This window comes from Notolepis coatsorum (assembly GCF_963971535.1).
Source record: "Notolepis coatsorum genome assembly, chromosome: 5".
Classification (NCBI taxonomy): Eukaryota; Metazoa; Chordata; class Actinopteri; order Aulopiformes; family Paralepididae; genus Notolepis; species Notolepis coatsorum.
The window spans coordinates 162,696,123-162,712,803 of NC_140169.1; the positions used below are offsets into that span (position 1 = coordinate 162,696,123).

At 42.0% G+C, this 16,681-nt stretch overlaps 1 protein-coding gene across 1 annotated transcript in view; it reads right to left on the bottom strand.

Annotated features, from left to right (window-relative positions):
• Positions 1–16,681, bottom strand: part of bbs5 (Bardet-Biedl syndrome 5) — a 94,418-nt gene that overhangs the window by 5,671 nt on the left and 72,066 nt on the right. Inside the window, exons 8-9 of the mRNA XM_084314838.1 lie at positions 10,754–10,816; positions 10,476–10,610 (exon numbers count right to left, since the gene is read on the bottom strand). Of these exons, the coding sequence (XP_084170964.1) occupies positions 10,476–10,610; positions 10,754–10,816 (198 nt within the window). The remainder of the gene's footprint in view (positions 1–10,475; positions 10,611–10,753; positions 10,817–16,681) is intronic.

The window sequence follows — 16,681 nt, forward strand, 5'->3', positions numbered from 1 at the left end:
ACAATGCTTGATTGAAAGTTTAGTGTATGCTATGTCTTTCAATCTCTGTGGGGCTACTATGTTTTCTTCTAATTTTCTCCAAGATACCAAAGCCTCGGGGTCAAACCATATCTTCTTCAATGGTCTTAATGTGAAGGCATTAAAATATTGTAAAAAATCTGGGACTGCCATGCCACCGTCTGCTTTATTTCTCTGTGCGGTGGATCTTTTTATGCGAGGTGGTTTGTTATTCCAAATAAATTTGTATGTGGAGGTTTGTAATCTTTTCCAGTAGCCCTCTGGAGGAGGTAACGGAAGCATTGAGCTGAAGAAATTGATTCTTGGTAATACATCCATCTTAACTATTGATACCCTTGCCTGTACTGAGTTTTTAAGTTTTGCCCACCTGTCCAGGTCGTCTTTGATTTTGTTCTGTATTTTTGTGTAATTGTGCTTCACCGTTTGTCTTATGGTGGGAAATATTTCCACACCCAAGCATCTGAAATGTTTGACCATGGGTATCGCACCTGGGAGGGTTGTCTCTTTTTTTGCACTGGTGTTAAGAGGAAGAAAAGCCGACTTAGGCCAATTTATTTTAAATCCCGATAAATGGATTAAAAAGCGTTGAGTAAAGCGTTGAGTAAAGCGTTTCCATTTCAGACAGTTTTGTGTTTTGATTTTTGCGCAATATGGAGGTAAATCTATCCGAGAAATCCTTGATCATATTCTTTACCGACATCCATAATATTCTGGGATCTTGCACCGAGTTAGTATTGTCTTGTAGGAATACTGTGAGAGCTTCTTTAATTTGTGTAATGAATTCCTTGTTGTTAAGCAGCATCGAATTAAAACGCCATCTTGGGGCCCGGACAGATAGTGTACCAAATGTTGCTTTCAGGATTAAGTAGCAGTGATCTGATAGCGCATTGGGTGTCATTTCCACTTCATATTTATCAAATATTCTCGGGGATGCAAAGACGTAATCAATTCTGGATAGTGTGTTGTGTCTCGCCGAACGACAGGAGTACTTGCGGGTCATGGGGTTAAGTGAACGCCATAAATCAGTTACTCCTGTTGATTTCGACCAATCTTTTAATGCTTTAGATGAATTCTTTTGTTCGCTTGAGAAGGAAAGGTAAGTTTTGTCCATCCTTGGGTTCCAAATGGCATTAAAATCCGCACCTATTATATATGAGTACTCGGGATGGTTTAACATTTCTCCTGTTAGTGAAGTGAAGAAACCCACTTCGTACAAATTCGGGGCATATACCGCTGCCAATGCAATTTTCCTGTTATTGTGTATAATCCTAGCTATAGTTATGCGCCCCTCAGCATCCGACCATACCCCTTTCAATTCGATATTTAATTTGCGTCTGACGACTATGGCTACCCCTCTAGTTCTCGTAGCAAAAGATGAGTGACTAATATTATGGTATATGTTATCCGCTAACGTATTTATGTCTCCCTCTAAAATGTGCGTTTCGCTTAATAGAGCCACGTCCACATGTTCTTTTTTCATCAGTGTGAGCACGCTTTTGCGCTTGTGTTGTTTGTTTATCCCACCGGTGTTCCATACCATTATATTCAAACTAGCCATAGTCTATGCATGTTTTCGTGTAGTTTTTGGTAATGTTTCTGGAGTATGAAGCTACAATAGATGTACATCCAATTAATGAGGTCCCGTTGAGAGCTGAGCTTAAAAACATATATATATACAAATAAAAATCCCCTATTTTCCCCTCACCCAGAAAGTCGAACATGCCTGTGTTCCAAGAACACATCCTCCGCGATTGACTTTCTCCCATGGTCCACCGGATTGCCCAAACTGAGCATTGTAATCCTAATTTTCCTATGCTAATTGCCATAGGATCTAACATTTCCATTCTATTGCAATAGAATGTCGCTTTTGGTCTTGCACCTTCCCTTACTGTAATGAAGTATTGTGATAAATAACAAAGATAAAAATAAAAAAATAAAATAAAAAAAGAGAATAAACCTTCATCGACATATTCCTTTGAACCCTCCACTAACGTGTGGGGGAAAAAAAGGAAAAGATTGTAGAGCAATATTGACACCTTAATGTGAAGAACATTGGAAAAGAATAATGTAAGTTAAAATATATCTAAAAAATATAGAGTAATATTGACACCTTAATGTGAAGAACTTTGGAAAAGAACAATGTAAGTTAAAATATATTTAAAAAATATAGAGTAATGAGAAGAAAAAATTTAATAAAATAAAAATCAATGGAAAGATATAGATAAGGAATAAGAGATAAATAATTATCAACGTGGAGAAGCCACTAGAACCGATTTAACTGATTAGATAAGATAGAAAAGCAGCGCCTTTTAGCGCTTCAATGTGCCTTTAATGGAGTGATTACTTAAATTGTTAGAATAGCCTTGCTGTGCTCATACGTTTATGTGTGGTTAATTTTAAAGTATTATTAAGGACTGATTGCACTTCATTTAATTTATTATCTGCTATGTGTATACACACCGAATGTTATTGTTAGAGTTGTATGCTTCGTTGTCATGGTGCCTTATATTCTAGAAGGTTGTAGAATATACTAGTGCCTAGACTATTTTACTTTCCAGAATGATCTAAGAGTCCCAGGGCATTTGAGCGGTAAACCCAGAATATTCCAGATAGATCTTTTTGCAATGATATTTATTTGTCCCCTCTGAGACCAGAGACTGAAATTATAATGTATTATGAATCGTATTATACACAGTACACTTTGTTATAGACGACTTGCATATCGTTTGCTACTTTGATGAACACAACAATGTCATTCCAACACTGGTGGAATGACCTCATTGATGAACACAATAAAGTCATTCCAACACTGGTATATATTTAGAGAGAGGCTTAACTGTTTCTGGCATTTTCGTCATGCTTTGGGTTATTTGCTACATTTTGATTCAGGAAATCATCAGCTTCAAAAGGTGTATATGGACCTGACCTGCGGCCGTTATTGCCCAAGAATGATAACAGCGCCGGATATGCTAGCCTTGGCTTGTAGCCGGCTTTGTACAGCTTTTGCATCACATCTTTGTATGGTAGACGTCGGATGATGGCCTCTTTGCTCAAATCTTCGTAGATAAATATTGGTTTATCACCATACTTCAGCTTCCCACGTTGGTTGCGAGCATATTTGATGATGTCATCCCTTGTGGTAGTTTTCCGCAGAGTGACAATGATGACTCTCGGCCCGTTGATACTTTGCCCCTGGGAACCGATTCTGTAAACTTGTTCCACTTCTGGCACTTTGTTTGGATCGGTGTTATCCAAAATCGTTGATAACTCTTTTGGAAAGTTGATGTCTTCGCAGTTCACTGCTTCATCAAGCCCCACAATGCGGATGTTATTCCGCCTGTGGTAACGTTGGGTTTCTAGTTGCCTCTCCATCGCTTCGTTTTTAAGCCCTTGTATTTCCCTCCGATATTCATCTTTCACTTTTTCCATCTCTTCTCCCATCTCTGTCATGCTACCTTCGTTCGCCTTGACTGCTTTTGTGTTTTCTGTCACCGAAATCTCCACTGTCGTGATTCGCTTTGACTGTGCATCGATCGCTTTCTTGACTTCTTCTAATTTCTCATCGATGCGATCGAATTTAGCCTCGATGCGATCGAATTTAGCATCGACGTTTGCCTCGAGCGCCTTGATGTGTGTAATCTGCAGGTTAGACTGTTCTACCATCTGTTCTTTCATCAGGTTAGACTGTTCTACCATCAGGTTAGTCAGTGTGTTGAAATCGGGTGGATTTCTGCTTTCTTCAGTTGGCGGCATATGGTAGATAGATGCAGTGACGTTGGAATCCATAAATCTGGCTGCTCTCCCTTTCACGGAGCTTGAATCTGTACCTTCTTTTATGTTGGTCTCTATTGACTCTCTTTCGGGGACCGTAATCGATGATCCCGGTAAATTGTCCTCTTCCTTCTCCTCCTCGGAGCTTGTCGCCGTCGGCGACAAAAAAACCCTCTTAGTCCCGGACTATTCGATCTATCATTAGAGCCTTTAGCACAATATATAAGACAATCCCAATCCATAGAACCAATCATAATCAAGGGCACACAACACAAAATTTGTTTATATGCGGACGACGTAATACTGTTCATGCAAAACCCCAACACAGCATTGCCTCATCTTCTCAAGCTGATTTGAGGACTTTGGAGATCTATCGGGATTTAGGATAAATTGGCCGAAGTCAGCCTTCCTCCCACTTAACGCCCCTGCAAAAAGAAATATAACCCTCCCAAAAGAGATACAGATGGTAAAACAATTTAGATGTTTGGGAGTTGAGATATTCCCCAACATAAGCCAAACGGTGAAGTACAAAAAAACCAAAACAAAATCAAATACGACCTCTTTCAGTTTCTCATCCAGTTTTAGTAAAACATCCTCACCTGTGCATGTTCCCTCCAGTACAGTGCACACAAGCATGCCCTCCTCCAGCTTCCCATCAAATTTGTACCTCACAAATACAAGCAACTGGGCACAGTTCGAGATATCTGTCGATTCGTCTAGTTGCAAAGCATATTTGCCTTGCTTCACTCCGTCAATAAGCTGACACTTGATGTCCTGGGCCATATCTGTGATGCGCCGGGCAATTGTGCTGTTCGAGAGCGGCACTGAGCCAGTTTATCCCCATGCATATTCCGACTCAAAGCTATAGCAGCAGGTTTGATGAGAGTTTCCCCGATTGTGTGTGGCTTTTTTGCCCGAGCAATTAAATATGCCACCTCATATGAGGCCTTTTGCGCTTTCGCAGGGACTGATGTTTGTGTATATATCACCTTTTTTTGGCCTAGCAACTCTTGCTCTTTTCGGCGGAAAAAATCAACGTGTTTCTCAGCGAGGGAGGGGTGCTTTGTTTTTAAATGCCGTATCATTTTTACAGGCTTTAAGCTTTCATTTGAAAGGACGTCAGCACACACGACACATTGAGGATGTTGCACCTCGTTCACAACATTACATATGAATCCATATTGGATATATTCCTCACGATATTTTCGTCTATAGGTAGGCTGCCGCTGGTCCAACTTTGGGTGGGTGCTTCTTTGTGTCGCACGCGGCCCTGGTCCCACATCATCCACATGGCTACTTTGACTATCACCTCCTCCCAATCCCGTGTCAGTTGATGGCCTTTCTGGCGGTGGAACTGCTTCTCAACTCTCCTCCGCTGGCTTCTCTGTTTCTCTGCTTTTGGCCGCTATTAACCAACGTTTCAGTTTGAATTTGAGCTAGCTAGCAACAAGTATACATTTGCCAATCTCCGACCGAAATTCAAATAACCACAGTGTGTGTCGCTAGTATCTCGCCGTACCTCAAGTCAAGTCAAGAGTTTTATTTGTCACGGCATACGAGTATACAATGAAATGCGGGTGGTCTTGCCCGCAACGATTGTGCATAATACAATAGTAATAATATATAATGGAATCCAATAATACCTGTCACGTGCATTATGTATACGGACCATGGAAATTCATAGGCTGAATATTATTTATTATCATTTATTAGCATTTCTTTTTACCAGTAATGTATTTAAAAAAAAAATAAAAATCTGGAACATTCTGGAAATCATCTTGCGGCTCTCCCGTGGCGCGACCCCGACTTTGGGAACCACTGGTCTACACCACTGATGTGAAGCACTTTGAGCTCCACTTCTTGTATGAAAGGTGCTATACAAATAAAGTGTATTATTATTATTATTATTATTATTATTATTATTATTACTACTCCGCTCTCAAAGATGACAGTGACAGACTACAAAGTAGGGCTGGGCGATAAAACGATAACGATAAATATCGCGATAAATTATTTCCTCGAAATAAACATGAAACGTGGTCGCAAAGTTTCGATATATCGATTTTCCAAGTTTGGCTCCGCTCAGCCTCGGCTCAACACACTCACTAACAACAACCAACGTTACGTGATGACGTGCTTACGCACCACAGCTCCAGATGTGCTACTGTTTTGGTTTAGGACTCAAGGCTGGCTATGGCTAATTAGCTTGCACAGCGCTATTTCACAGGTTACCTGCCGAGTTGGTGTGTGTTTTGAATTCTGAGGGTAACTGTTATAGTAGTGTGGGGTATACGGTGGACGTCGTTGCAATGAATTGGGCGGAACAGAGTATTTTAGGGTCATTTTTTTGTAAATTGTCATGAAATACTCCGCTCGGAAACGAGGCTGGCTATGGCTAATTAGCTTGCACGGCGCCATTTCACAGGTTACCTGCCGAGTTGGTGTGTGTTTTGAATTCTGAGTGTAACTGTTATAGTAGTGTGGGGTATACGGTGGACGTTGTTGCAATGAATTGGGCGGAACAGAGTATTTTAGTGTCATATTTATTACATTGTCTCATGAGATACTCCGCTTGTCGGCTAACTGCTAACGTGCGCGGACTGATGACGACATCAACTCGAGACATTCGCTTAGAAACAACAGACTGGCTAGGATAACTAGCTTGCACGGCGATGTTTTATATATTTACGTGCCGAATATGTGTGTGGCGTGAATTCTGAGGCCACGTTTATAGTAGTGTGGGGTATACAGTGGACGTTGTTTCAATATATTGTGGCGGAAGAGAGTATTTTAGTGTCATATTTATTACATTGTCATGAGATATTCCGCTTGTCGGCTAACTGCTAACGTGCGCGGACTGATGACGAAATCAACTCGACTTGAGACATTCGCAGCAGCATAAGAAGTTAATTAAACTTGACAGACATTATATAGACGATAATTATCGATATCGAATTATATGAAAATAATTTTATAATTTTATCGCGATAACGTTTTTGGTCATATCGCCCAGCCCTACTACAAAGGCACCCCCCTCAAACTGAACAGTGACATCTCCTTAGCAAATGATCTCAACACCTTCTATGCGAGGTTTGAGGCTGTGAATAACAACACCAGCCTACAAGCCACGGCAATGGGGGGGGGGGGGGGGGGTCTGCTGATGGAGACTCAGTGTTCAGGGTAACAGAGCATGAGGTGAGGCGGACCTTTAAAAAAAGTGAATATCAGGAAGGCAGCAGGACCGGACGGCATCCCCGGCCGCGTCCTAAAAGTCTGTGCCGACCAACTGGCCCCGGTATTCACTGACATCTTTAACCTGTCCTTAGAACAGGCCGTCATCCCCACCTGTCTGAAGAAGTCAACCATCATCCCTGTACCCAAAAAATCTACGCCCGCTTGCCTCAACGACTACCGCCCTGTAGCTCTCACCTCCATAGCCATGAAGTGCTTTGAGAAGCTAGTGAAGGGCTACATCTGTTCCTCCCTCCCCATCAACCTGGACCCCCTGCAATTTGCATACCGCCCCAACAGGTCCACGGAGGACGCCATAGCTCATGTGCTGCACACAGCAGCATCACACCTGGACAAGAGGCAGGGGAACTATGTGAGAATGCTGTTCATTGACTACAGCTCAGCATTCAATACCATAGTCCCCTCCAAACTCATAGCCAAGCTCAGGGACCTGGGCTTGAACTATGACCTCTGCCAGTGGGTCTTGGACTTCCTGACGGGCAGACCCCAGGTGGTGAGAGCAGGCAACTGCACCTCCTCATCCATCACGCTCAACATAGGGGCCCCCCAGGGCTGTGTCCTGAGCCCCCTCCTCTACTCCCTGTACACACATGACTGCGTGGCACAGCGGAACAACAACACAATCATCAAATTGGCTGATGACACAGTAGTGGTGGGCCTGATCTCTGCCAACGACGAGAGGGCCTACCTGGAAGAGGTAGAGAATCTGTCACAGTGGTGTCAGGAGAACTGCCTCTCCCTGAACGTCAGCAAAACAAAAGAGATGATTGTGGACTTCAGGAGGTCGGGGGTCAAGGACTACAGCCCCCTCAGCATCGACGGGGCACCGGTTGAGAGAGTGAACAGTTTCAAGTACCTCGGAGCCCACATATCCGAGGACTTGACATGGACCACACACATTGACAGTGTTGTGAAGAAGGCACGACAACGCCTCTACTTCCTCAGGCGCCTAAGGAAGTTCCAAGTCAGTCAGAAGATCCTTAAGAACTTCTACTCATGTACAATAGAGAGCATCCTGACTGGCAACATCACCTCCTGGTTTGGGAATAGCACTGCACAAGACCGTAGCAGACTACAAAGAGTGACACGTTCAGCCGAACGCACAATTGGAGGGGGGCTTCCCACCCTCCAGAACATTTACAACAAGCGGTGCAGGGGCAAGGCTAAGAGAATCATCAAGGACTCCAGCCACCCGAACAACTGCCTCTTTGAACTACTGCGGTCAGGCAAGCGATACCGGAGTCTTAAGGCGAGCACAGAAAGACTCAGAAGAAGCTTCTATCCCCAGGCCATCAGGCTGCTCAACGAACAATAAACACTATGCAACAACCATCAAATGCACACAGCACACACACCCACACTCACTTAAACAAACAACACACTGCAGCACCCACTCTACACACTTTAGATCACCTAAACACACTTTACACTTTATATTTATTGGTAAAGGATTTGCACTACAACTCGTACACCTTACTGTAAATTGTACCTAAATTGTACCTCATCCCATTTCTGCTCTGCACTATATAGTATTGTATATTAGTACATTGCATAGAATATTGTATATTGTATGGTAACTCAGTTACTTCTATTCTGCATCGAACATTGTACATATATCTATACTGAACACTGTGACCTTTTGTACTTCTATTTTACATGCTATACTATTTTATTTCATACTATCTTGTCTAGCACAGTCTCTGGAGCGTAACAGTAAGAAGCATTTTGTATAAAAGTATTCTGTACTTCTGTATGACAACTATTAAAGAAACTTGAAGAGCACCTACGGGAGGCTGCAATTCGAAACTGGCCCCTGTAAATATCCACCCAACCCCCTCCAATGTACAGTTTCTTCCCCTTAAAATGTATATACTCTCTTTTAGAAACTCTGTCTCTTAACACTTTAACACTTTGATAGCCACTCACGGCTAATCTTGTGTTTACGATAGTTACGTTGAAAGCCACTCACGAGATTTCTCGGATTTTTTTTTTTAGCGATCTGAAATCATATTGCATCACGCAAGCCTACCCTAGCCTACCCAAGGGCCGCCGGCGATCAGATGTGAAAAAAGCGCCCCCTATCGTCTCCCAGATGGTAAATCACCCTTTTGGAATAGACTCAATGAAAATGGATGGGGGAAAAAAATATTCCAGTCCACATTTCACTTCTCACCCATGCAGCCGGAGTACCAGAGTTCATTCAGGGGGCTCTGAGCCCCGCGGATCATGAGTTCTACTGTATACACGTTAGATCTATACACTTATCGATTTTTTCGAATGGTGATCAGGAATTGGAATATACCAGTTGGATACCATCTGATGTCAGGTAAGGAATCTATGTTATCAGTGTTAGGATAATCAGACTCGTTTTCATGAAGATATAAGCTTTTTTCTGATATGTGCTCCAGCTGTTTCACTGTAAAATCCACGAGGAAATGAAAGCAGCTATTATCAGCGCGTGCCTCGAACGTGCGTGCGTGCACATATACTATTGATCATCTAGCGTTTATTTGAAAACGATTCATAAATAGGCCAACAAATATCAACGTTCTGGAATATTCCAGTAAAAGGCGATTATCACAGAATGGGCTGTTTTTCACCTCAAAACGGGTGCTTTTCAAAATGCTCTCAAACGGAAATGAAGCGATAAAAAAACCAATCTGCCTTGACAACACTGACTGGCAAATGATTCTTTGATAAGCGACGGGCAGATTAGACACATAGCCATAATTTAAAACATAGATTAGGCGATATTAACGTTAACATTGGCGCCGATGGTGGCATTCAAGCACTAAGTCGTGCGCCCCCTGGTGGCACTGAAAGTGTTAAGTGCCAACGACGAGAATTCTCGTTATTTCATGCCAACCGTTCAGTGCCAACGACGAGAAATCTCATTATTAATCGTAAATTGTTTCATCAATCTAGCCTCACGTTACCACTGGGACTCTCTCTGAGCTCGAACAGGGAAAATACCGCCCCTATCGTCTCCCGGATGGTAATGCACCCTTTGGATTGGACTGAATGAAAACGCATGGGGGAAAGAAAATCCGGAATCCACATTTTACTTGTCAGGCATGTAATCCGAGCCGATTGCAGTCTTTGTGGTCCCTCAGAACAGCGTGGAATATGTGTTTCAAGCACCCAGTACTGTATATTTGCATGTCATAAATGGCTTGATGAAACAGTACTGTTTATCTGTATGTCATGTATGTCATAAATGTTATGATGAATTGAAAATGGGGGATCCTGATGTAAACAAGACGAAAGTCTTTCTCTGGTCTCCATCCCCTTAACAATTGTGTGTATTGAGCCGTACTGTATTGTACCCATTCTGCAATCTGTTAATAAAGTTTTCAATCAATCAATCAATCAATCAATCAATCAATCAATCAATCAAGCAAACCAGACTGATGATGTATGTATGGCTACTGTACCTTTTCCTCCATTTCATAGTCCACTCCGAAGATGGGGTTGGCAGAGTAGACCTTGTGTAGTGAGTTGATCTCCTTCACTGCGTCCTGAAGCTTCTCCATGGGGTCGATCTTAAACCCGAGCACGTAGCCTCCAGTCTGACACCAGAGAAGACACAACATGTATGATGATCGCTGCAAATGTCTCAATAAACAACATGGTACATGACTCATTCATCATCAGTGACCGGGCCAAGGGACCATGACTCACGACGGCAAACAGAAGCTCCAGATTTAATTACCTGCTGTGAGCTCTCGATCACCAAAGCCAAGCCGAACTTGGAGTCTCTTATTCTGATGGAACGCTTTAAAAGAAGAAATCAACATTAATTAGATGTAGATACAATACAATTGTTTTTTTTTATAATTCCATTTATATATATTTTTTTTATAGAACTGTACTGACATCCATCACAACAAACAGTATAAATACCATATTCATGCCATAATAAAAAGTGACTTGTGACTTTACAAAGGAACAAAACGTTGTACAGTTTGTCATGACATCATGCAGCATAAGCTTGTTTATCTCAAGCACTCTGGAAATGTGGTCATTTGGGGGAGACGAATGTTTAGACCCGAGACCAATTAATTTAATGAATGAATTATTTAATTTCTGTCTTTTTTTTTATACAAAGCATAGTAGAACTTCCAAAAAAACTAAAAAATTAAATGACCGGAAAGGTGTAGGCTGAAGCCGAGGCTTATAATTGCCTACCCTTTTTACATTACATTACACTATTTACACAAAAAAATAAAATACAAAAAATAAACATAATTCAGTATATCATTTAGCGTTTAGCGTAAAACGTTTCATAGTTTTATGTACAAAACTTATACACATTTATTTATGTTTTATTTATTTTTTTAAATACTTTTTATATATATATATATATATATATATATATATATATATATATATATATTAGAGGTGGGCATAGATAAATTTTTTTAATCTAGATTAATCTATCTGCAATCCTGGATTTAATCTAGATTAATATGGCTCAAAAAAAAAAAAAAAAAAAACCTGCCGAAGGCATTCAAAATATGTGTGTTCTACCCAAATGACCAGAAGTAAGTCCTTACGTTTTCTTTCCTCCTTATGTTTCTCAGGCCAGGTGGCCCATTACACCATGAGCCCATCTCCCGTTTCCAAAATGCATTACAGACTGTTTGAAAAAGCTGTTTTGCTATGATAATTGGTAATGAAATATCAAAATAATGTTCAATAAGATGTACTTGTGTTTAATAAGTTGTTTTATTCAGAAGTTAACACAAATAAATAATATTACCAGTACAGTACAGTATCTAGCACTCTCAGGAGCAAAACAGAAAGAATCATTTCAAACTTGAACTATGTGACATGGCTTGAATCAACTGCTCCAGTGGAGTTGCTCAGTGGCCAATTGAGTCAACTGTGGTTGTACTGGGCAGCTCCCAGGTGTGAATGGAACTGTGTGAATGTGAAGCAGGGCGTTCCTGAAAAAGAGCATCTGTGCTCAGCGAACCTACCCTGGGTAAATAAAGGTAAAAAAAAAAAAATGTAAAAAAAAAAAAAAAAAAAAAAAAAATTTAGATTAATGCGTTAATTATATTATCGCGCGATACTAGTATAGCGTTAACGCAGCACGTTAACGCCGTTAACGGCCCAGATCTAATATATATATATATATATGTTTTTCTTTTTCCAAACTACACATTTTAACTTCTTTGCCAAAGCTATTCCATAATTTCGACTTTTTATATTTGTCCTTGCCTTTGCAATATTGAAGACACAAGTTCCCCCAAGTCTATACCGGCTCTCTAGTCTGGAACAACTTGGAAGTGAGTGCTTATGTGCTTTGTACATTATTATTGCAGTGCTAAGATCAACAAGATCTTCCAATTTTAAGGCATTTGATTTAATAAAGAGTGCGTTTGTCGGTTCATAGTAATCAGATTGATTCACAATTCTTATGGCTTTCTTCTGCATTATGAAAATTTGGTAGGGCGGCTGCGTGGCGCAGTGGGCAAAGCGCTCGCCACTAACGCAGGAAATGCTGGGTTCGAGCCCAGCTCTCGGCGTTGCTACCGGCTTGGCTGGTCGTTCATACTAACACAATTGGCAGTGTTAGGGGTGGGAAAGCTGGTGGGTGGGGATTGGACGTTGTGGACAGCGACTCCTACAGGTCGGTTGGTGCGCCTGTACAGCAGAATCAGGAAGTAACGGGGGCAGCGTGAGCCTCCCACGCGTTACTCCTCGCCACTGAGAGATTGCGCTGTACAGGTGAAAATAGAATAGAATAGAATAGAATAGAAATACTTTTGTTATCCCGTGGGAAATTTGACACTGCAAATCGCTCAACATTTAAACATTTAGACAGAACAGGTCACGAATTAGAATAATAAAACGAATCAAATCAAGTTGCCTAGGATAAGAGTAGAGTAAAATAGAATAAAAATGGAATAAAATATACAGTAAATAAATACAGTAAAAATATACTGAGGTCTGAGGTCTACAGTAGGTGCAACAGCTGCCTCCTCGTGTACCGGAGGGGACACGTGATGCAAGGCTTCTATCCTCACTACAGCCGACCAGTGGGAGGCATAGTCTAGCAACGTTCGAGACAGGGGAGGGGAGAATTGGCGAGGCGAAATTGGGATGGGAGAAAAATAAGGAGAAAAAGTGGATACAAATTTTTTGTTAGTGTTTGTTTTATGTGTTCCCCCATACCTCCACACAGTAGGTTATGTATGGAACTATGAGCGAACAGTACAACAAATGGAGTGAGTTCTTGTTTAAGATATATTTCTTAAATTTGTTATGAATTGAAAATGGGGGACCCTGATGTAAACAAGACGAAAGTCTTTCTCTGGTCTGCATCCCCTTAACAATTGTGTGTATTGAGCCGTACTGTACTGTACCCATTCTGCAATCTGTTAATAACATTTTCAATCAATCAATCAGACGCGTTGGAATCCTATTCCAAATGTCAGAACACATGAAAAACATCCGTCATGCGCATTCTTAAATGTCAAACGCGTAATTAGTAACATATTCAGACGAAATGCAATAAAATAAACATTTGAATTGTTGTATTTATTGTTATTGTTGTCGGTTCGGGAAGGCTACTGTACACACCACTTACAATCTGCAGGTAGGGAATGCTACTGTATAACACTTACAATCTGCAGATAGGGAATGCTACTGTATAACACTTACAATCTGCAGATAGGGAATGCTACTGTATAACACTTACAATCTGCAGATAGGGAAGGCTACTGTATAACACTTACAATCTGCAGGTAGGGAATGCTACTGTCTACACCACTTACAATCTGCAGATAGGGAAGGCTACTGTATAACACTTACAATCTGCAGGTAGGGAATGCTACTGTCTACACCACTTACAATCTGCAGGTAGGGAATGCTACTGTACTGTTACAACCACAGCCTCTCTCTCCTGTCTGGCAGCAGGTCCCCACGCCCTTATATAGGCTGCTTCCTGACTCCTCTTCCCTGCGCTGTCTACCTGGGTCATCCTACACACCTGAGACTCATCATGTCATCGCCGAGCCTGGATATGAGGCCTGCGCTCCTGCCACTCCTCGTACGAGTGTTGCTTCACCTACCGTGGTACTAGGACTCTAACCTATATGCTTCCTCTGTCTCTGACCCTGCCCTGTTCTAACTTTGCTCTCTCTGTGTGTGTGTAGGATCACACAACCCCCGGACTACTCCCCACCCGTGGACGTCTCCAGGCTGGACGCCTGTATCAGTTCCGCAACCGTTTCCATTTCCGGGGTAGGCCTGATTGGCCGAGACGGCCACGTGACGCGCGTGGCACGCCCCCGCAGCAGCAAACGCGCTACTGTTGGAGTTCGCCTCGCCTTTCACATCGCTGCCGTTGGCGAAAGCAGGATGAGGCGAGAGTGTAGATTTCGCTGTGTATCATTTAATCATTTATCATTTAACATTTGAAAGGCATACATTGTTGTCATACAGAAGTACAGAATACTTTTATCCAAAATGCTTCTTACTGTTACACTGTTAGAGACTGTGCTAGACAAATGAATGACTAATTCGGTCAGAAATAACGTAACTAATAACGTTAGTAAGCACTGCTTATATGCTTATTATGTCTGCGGGGTACAGTAAACGTTTCTCCCGGTACATTCTGAAGAGCACACCGCTGTATGTTGGAGAACCAGCGGTCTTCCGCTCCTCCTCACTCAAGTGAGTCTTCCGCTCCTCCTCACTCGAGTGAGTCTCACTCGAGTGAGGAGGAGCGGAAGACCGCTGGTTCTCCAACATACAGCGGTGTGCTCTTCAGAATGTACCGGGAGAAACGTTTACTGTACCGCGCAGACATAATAAGCATATAAGCAGTGCTTACTAACGTTATTAGTTACGTTATTTCTGACCGAATTAGTCATTCATTTGTCTAGCACAGTCTAACAGTGTAACAGTAAGAAGCATTTTGGATAAAAGTATTCTGTACTTCTGTATGACAACAATGTATGCCTTTCAAATGTTAAATGATTAAATGATACACAGCGAAATCTACGCTCTCGCCTCATCCTGCTTTCGCCAACGGCAGCGATGTGAAAGGCGAGGCGAACTCCAGCAGTAGCGCGCTTGCTGCCGCGGGGGCGTGCCACGCGCGTCACGTGGCCGTCTCGGCCAATCAGGCCTACCCCGGAAATGGAAACGGTTGCGGAACTGATACAGGCAGCCTGGACACTGCCTGGGATCACATGGAGTGACCTGCTTCTGTACATTTCATTATTCAACCTTGTCATCTGCCTGGTACCTAATTAAATACCCGAAACCGCCTCATTCTCCTGTGCCTTGCCCAAACGTTCGAACCTTCGTTCGTTACGTTGGCATTCGAATTCTAAATCAACATTAGAATTTATATTTTTTAATAAAAAAAAAAAATTATTCTGGTTTTTCTTCACAGTTGCAGATAAAGATTAGGCTACACTAATATTATAGTATTAAAACTGATGAGTTATATTCAGGGGAGGAAACTAACTTTTTGGCTTACCAGCCAACTGGCGAGTATCTGATTTTTTTTACCAGCCAAACAGATTTTTTACCAGACAAAAAAAATCGCTAATTGTGATAATTACTTCTTTGTATGTCAAGCCGCGTCAATGCATCTGGGTAGGCACACTGTGCTTTTAAGACAGCACGGTAGTGCTGTGAAGTACCGTCAAGTGTTGTGGTAACGTCAGTTGGGTTGGTGTGCTGTTGTGCACAGTGCACTGGTTGAGCTAGCCCCTTTCGTGACTGCGATGTGCAAGCCAGGGGCTTTTGAGCATGAAATAAAATGTCTAACCTTACGTCGTAGTCCGGTGCTTTTTTGGAAACATTATAGTCATAACAGATACACCTAGCTGGCTGCTTTGAGCACACGGGGCTAACGTTAGCTAGCAAGCAGCTATAGCTAAAACGCTAACTAGAAGCTAACCACTGTATACAGTTCCAGTAGACTAACATTACACCTCTGTGATTTAAATGTGTCCTTAGTAACTTATACTCGAGGGTTGTTCTAGGGTTGGATGCAGTTCCCCGTTGGTCAGTCTGTCTGTTTTCCATCTTCTGCTGTGTTTAACGTTATCTGTTTGCGAGTGCTCCTGATGGCTAGCCTAGTACCGCGGGACTTTTATTATTATATGTCCGCGGGTTGGCCAGTACTGCGCAAACGTTTATTAAACATTATATGTCCGCGGGTGGTCTTGTGCAGTGCTCTCGTGGCACTGTCAACTAAAGCGAACACTCAGAAGACGCGCACCGTTTGCCAGTGCAGTGATTGCAGAATGTTTTATTTTTTTGTATACTCGCCAGCAGGGGAGGAAACTAACTTTTTGGCTTACCAGCCAACTGGCGGGTATCTGATTTTTTTTACCAGCCAAACGTAAAAAATACTAGCATTTGGCCAGTAAAGTGGCCTAATTTCCTCCCCTGGTTATATTCATTAAAGAAAGTTGATTTAATTGATTTAGTTGGGCTGGGGCTTCTTCCTGGGCTGGGTCTGGGGCTGGAAAGTTAATTTAACACTTTGATCGCCGTGGGTTAAATTCATAATTTACCATCCCTCGCCATCTCTATTTGTCTATGGAGAAGTTCCCCTTCTTTGCAGGGCTATACATTTTTAAATTCTATTGCTAAATTGCCATTATTA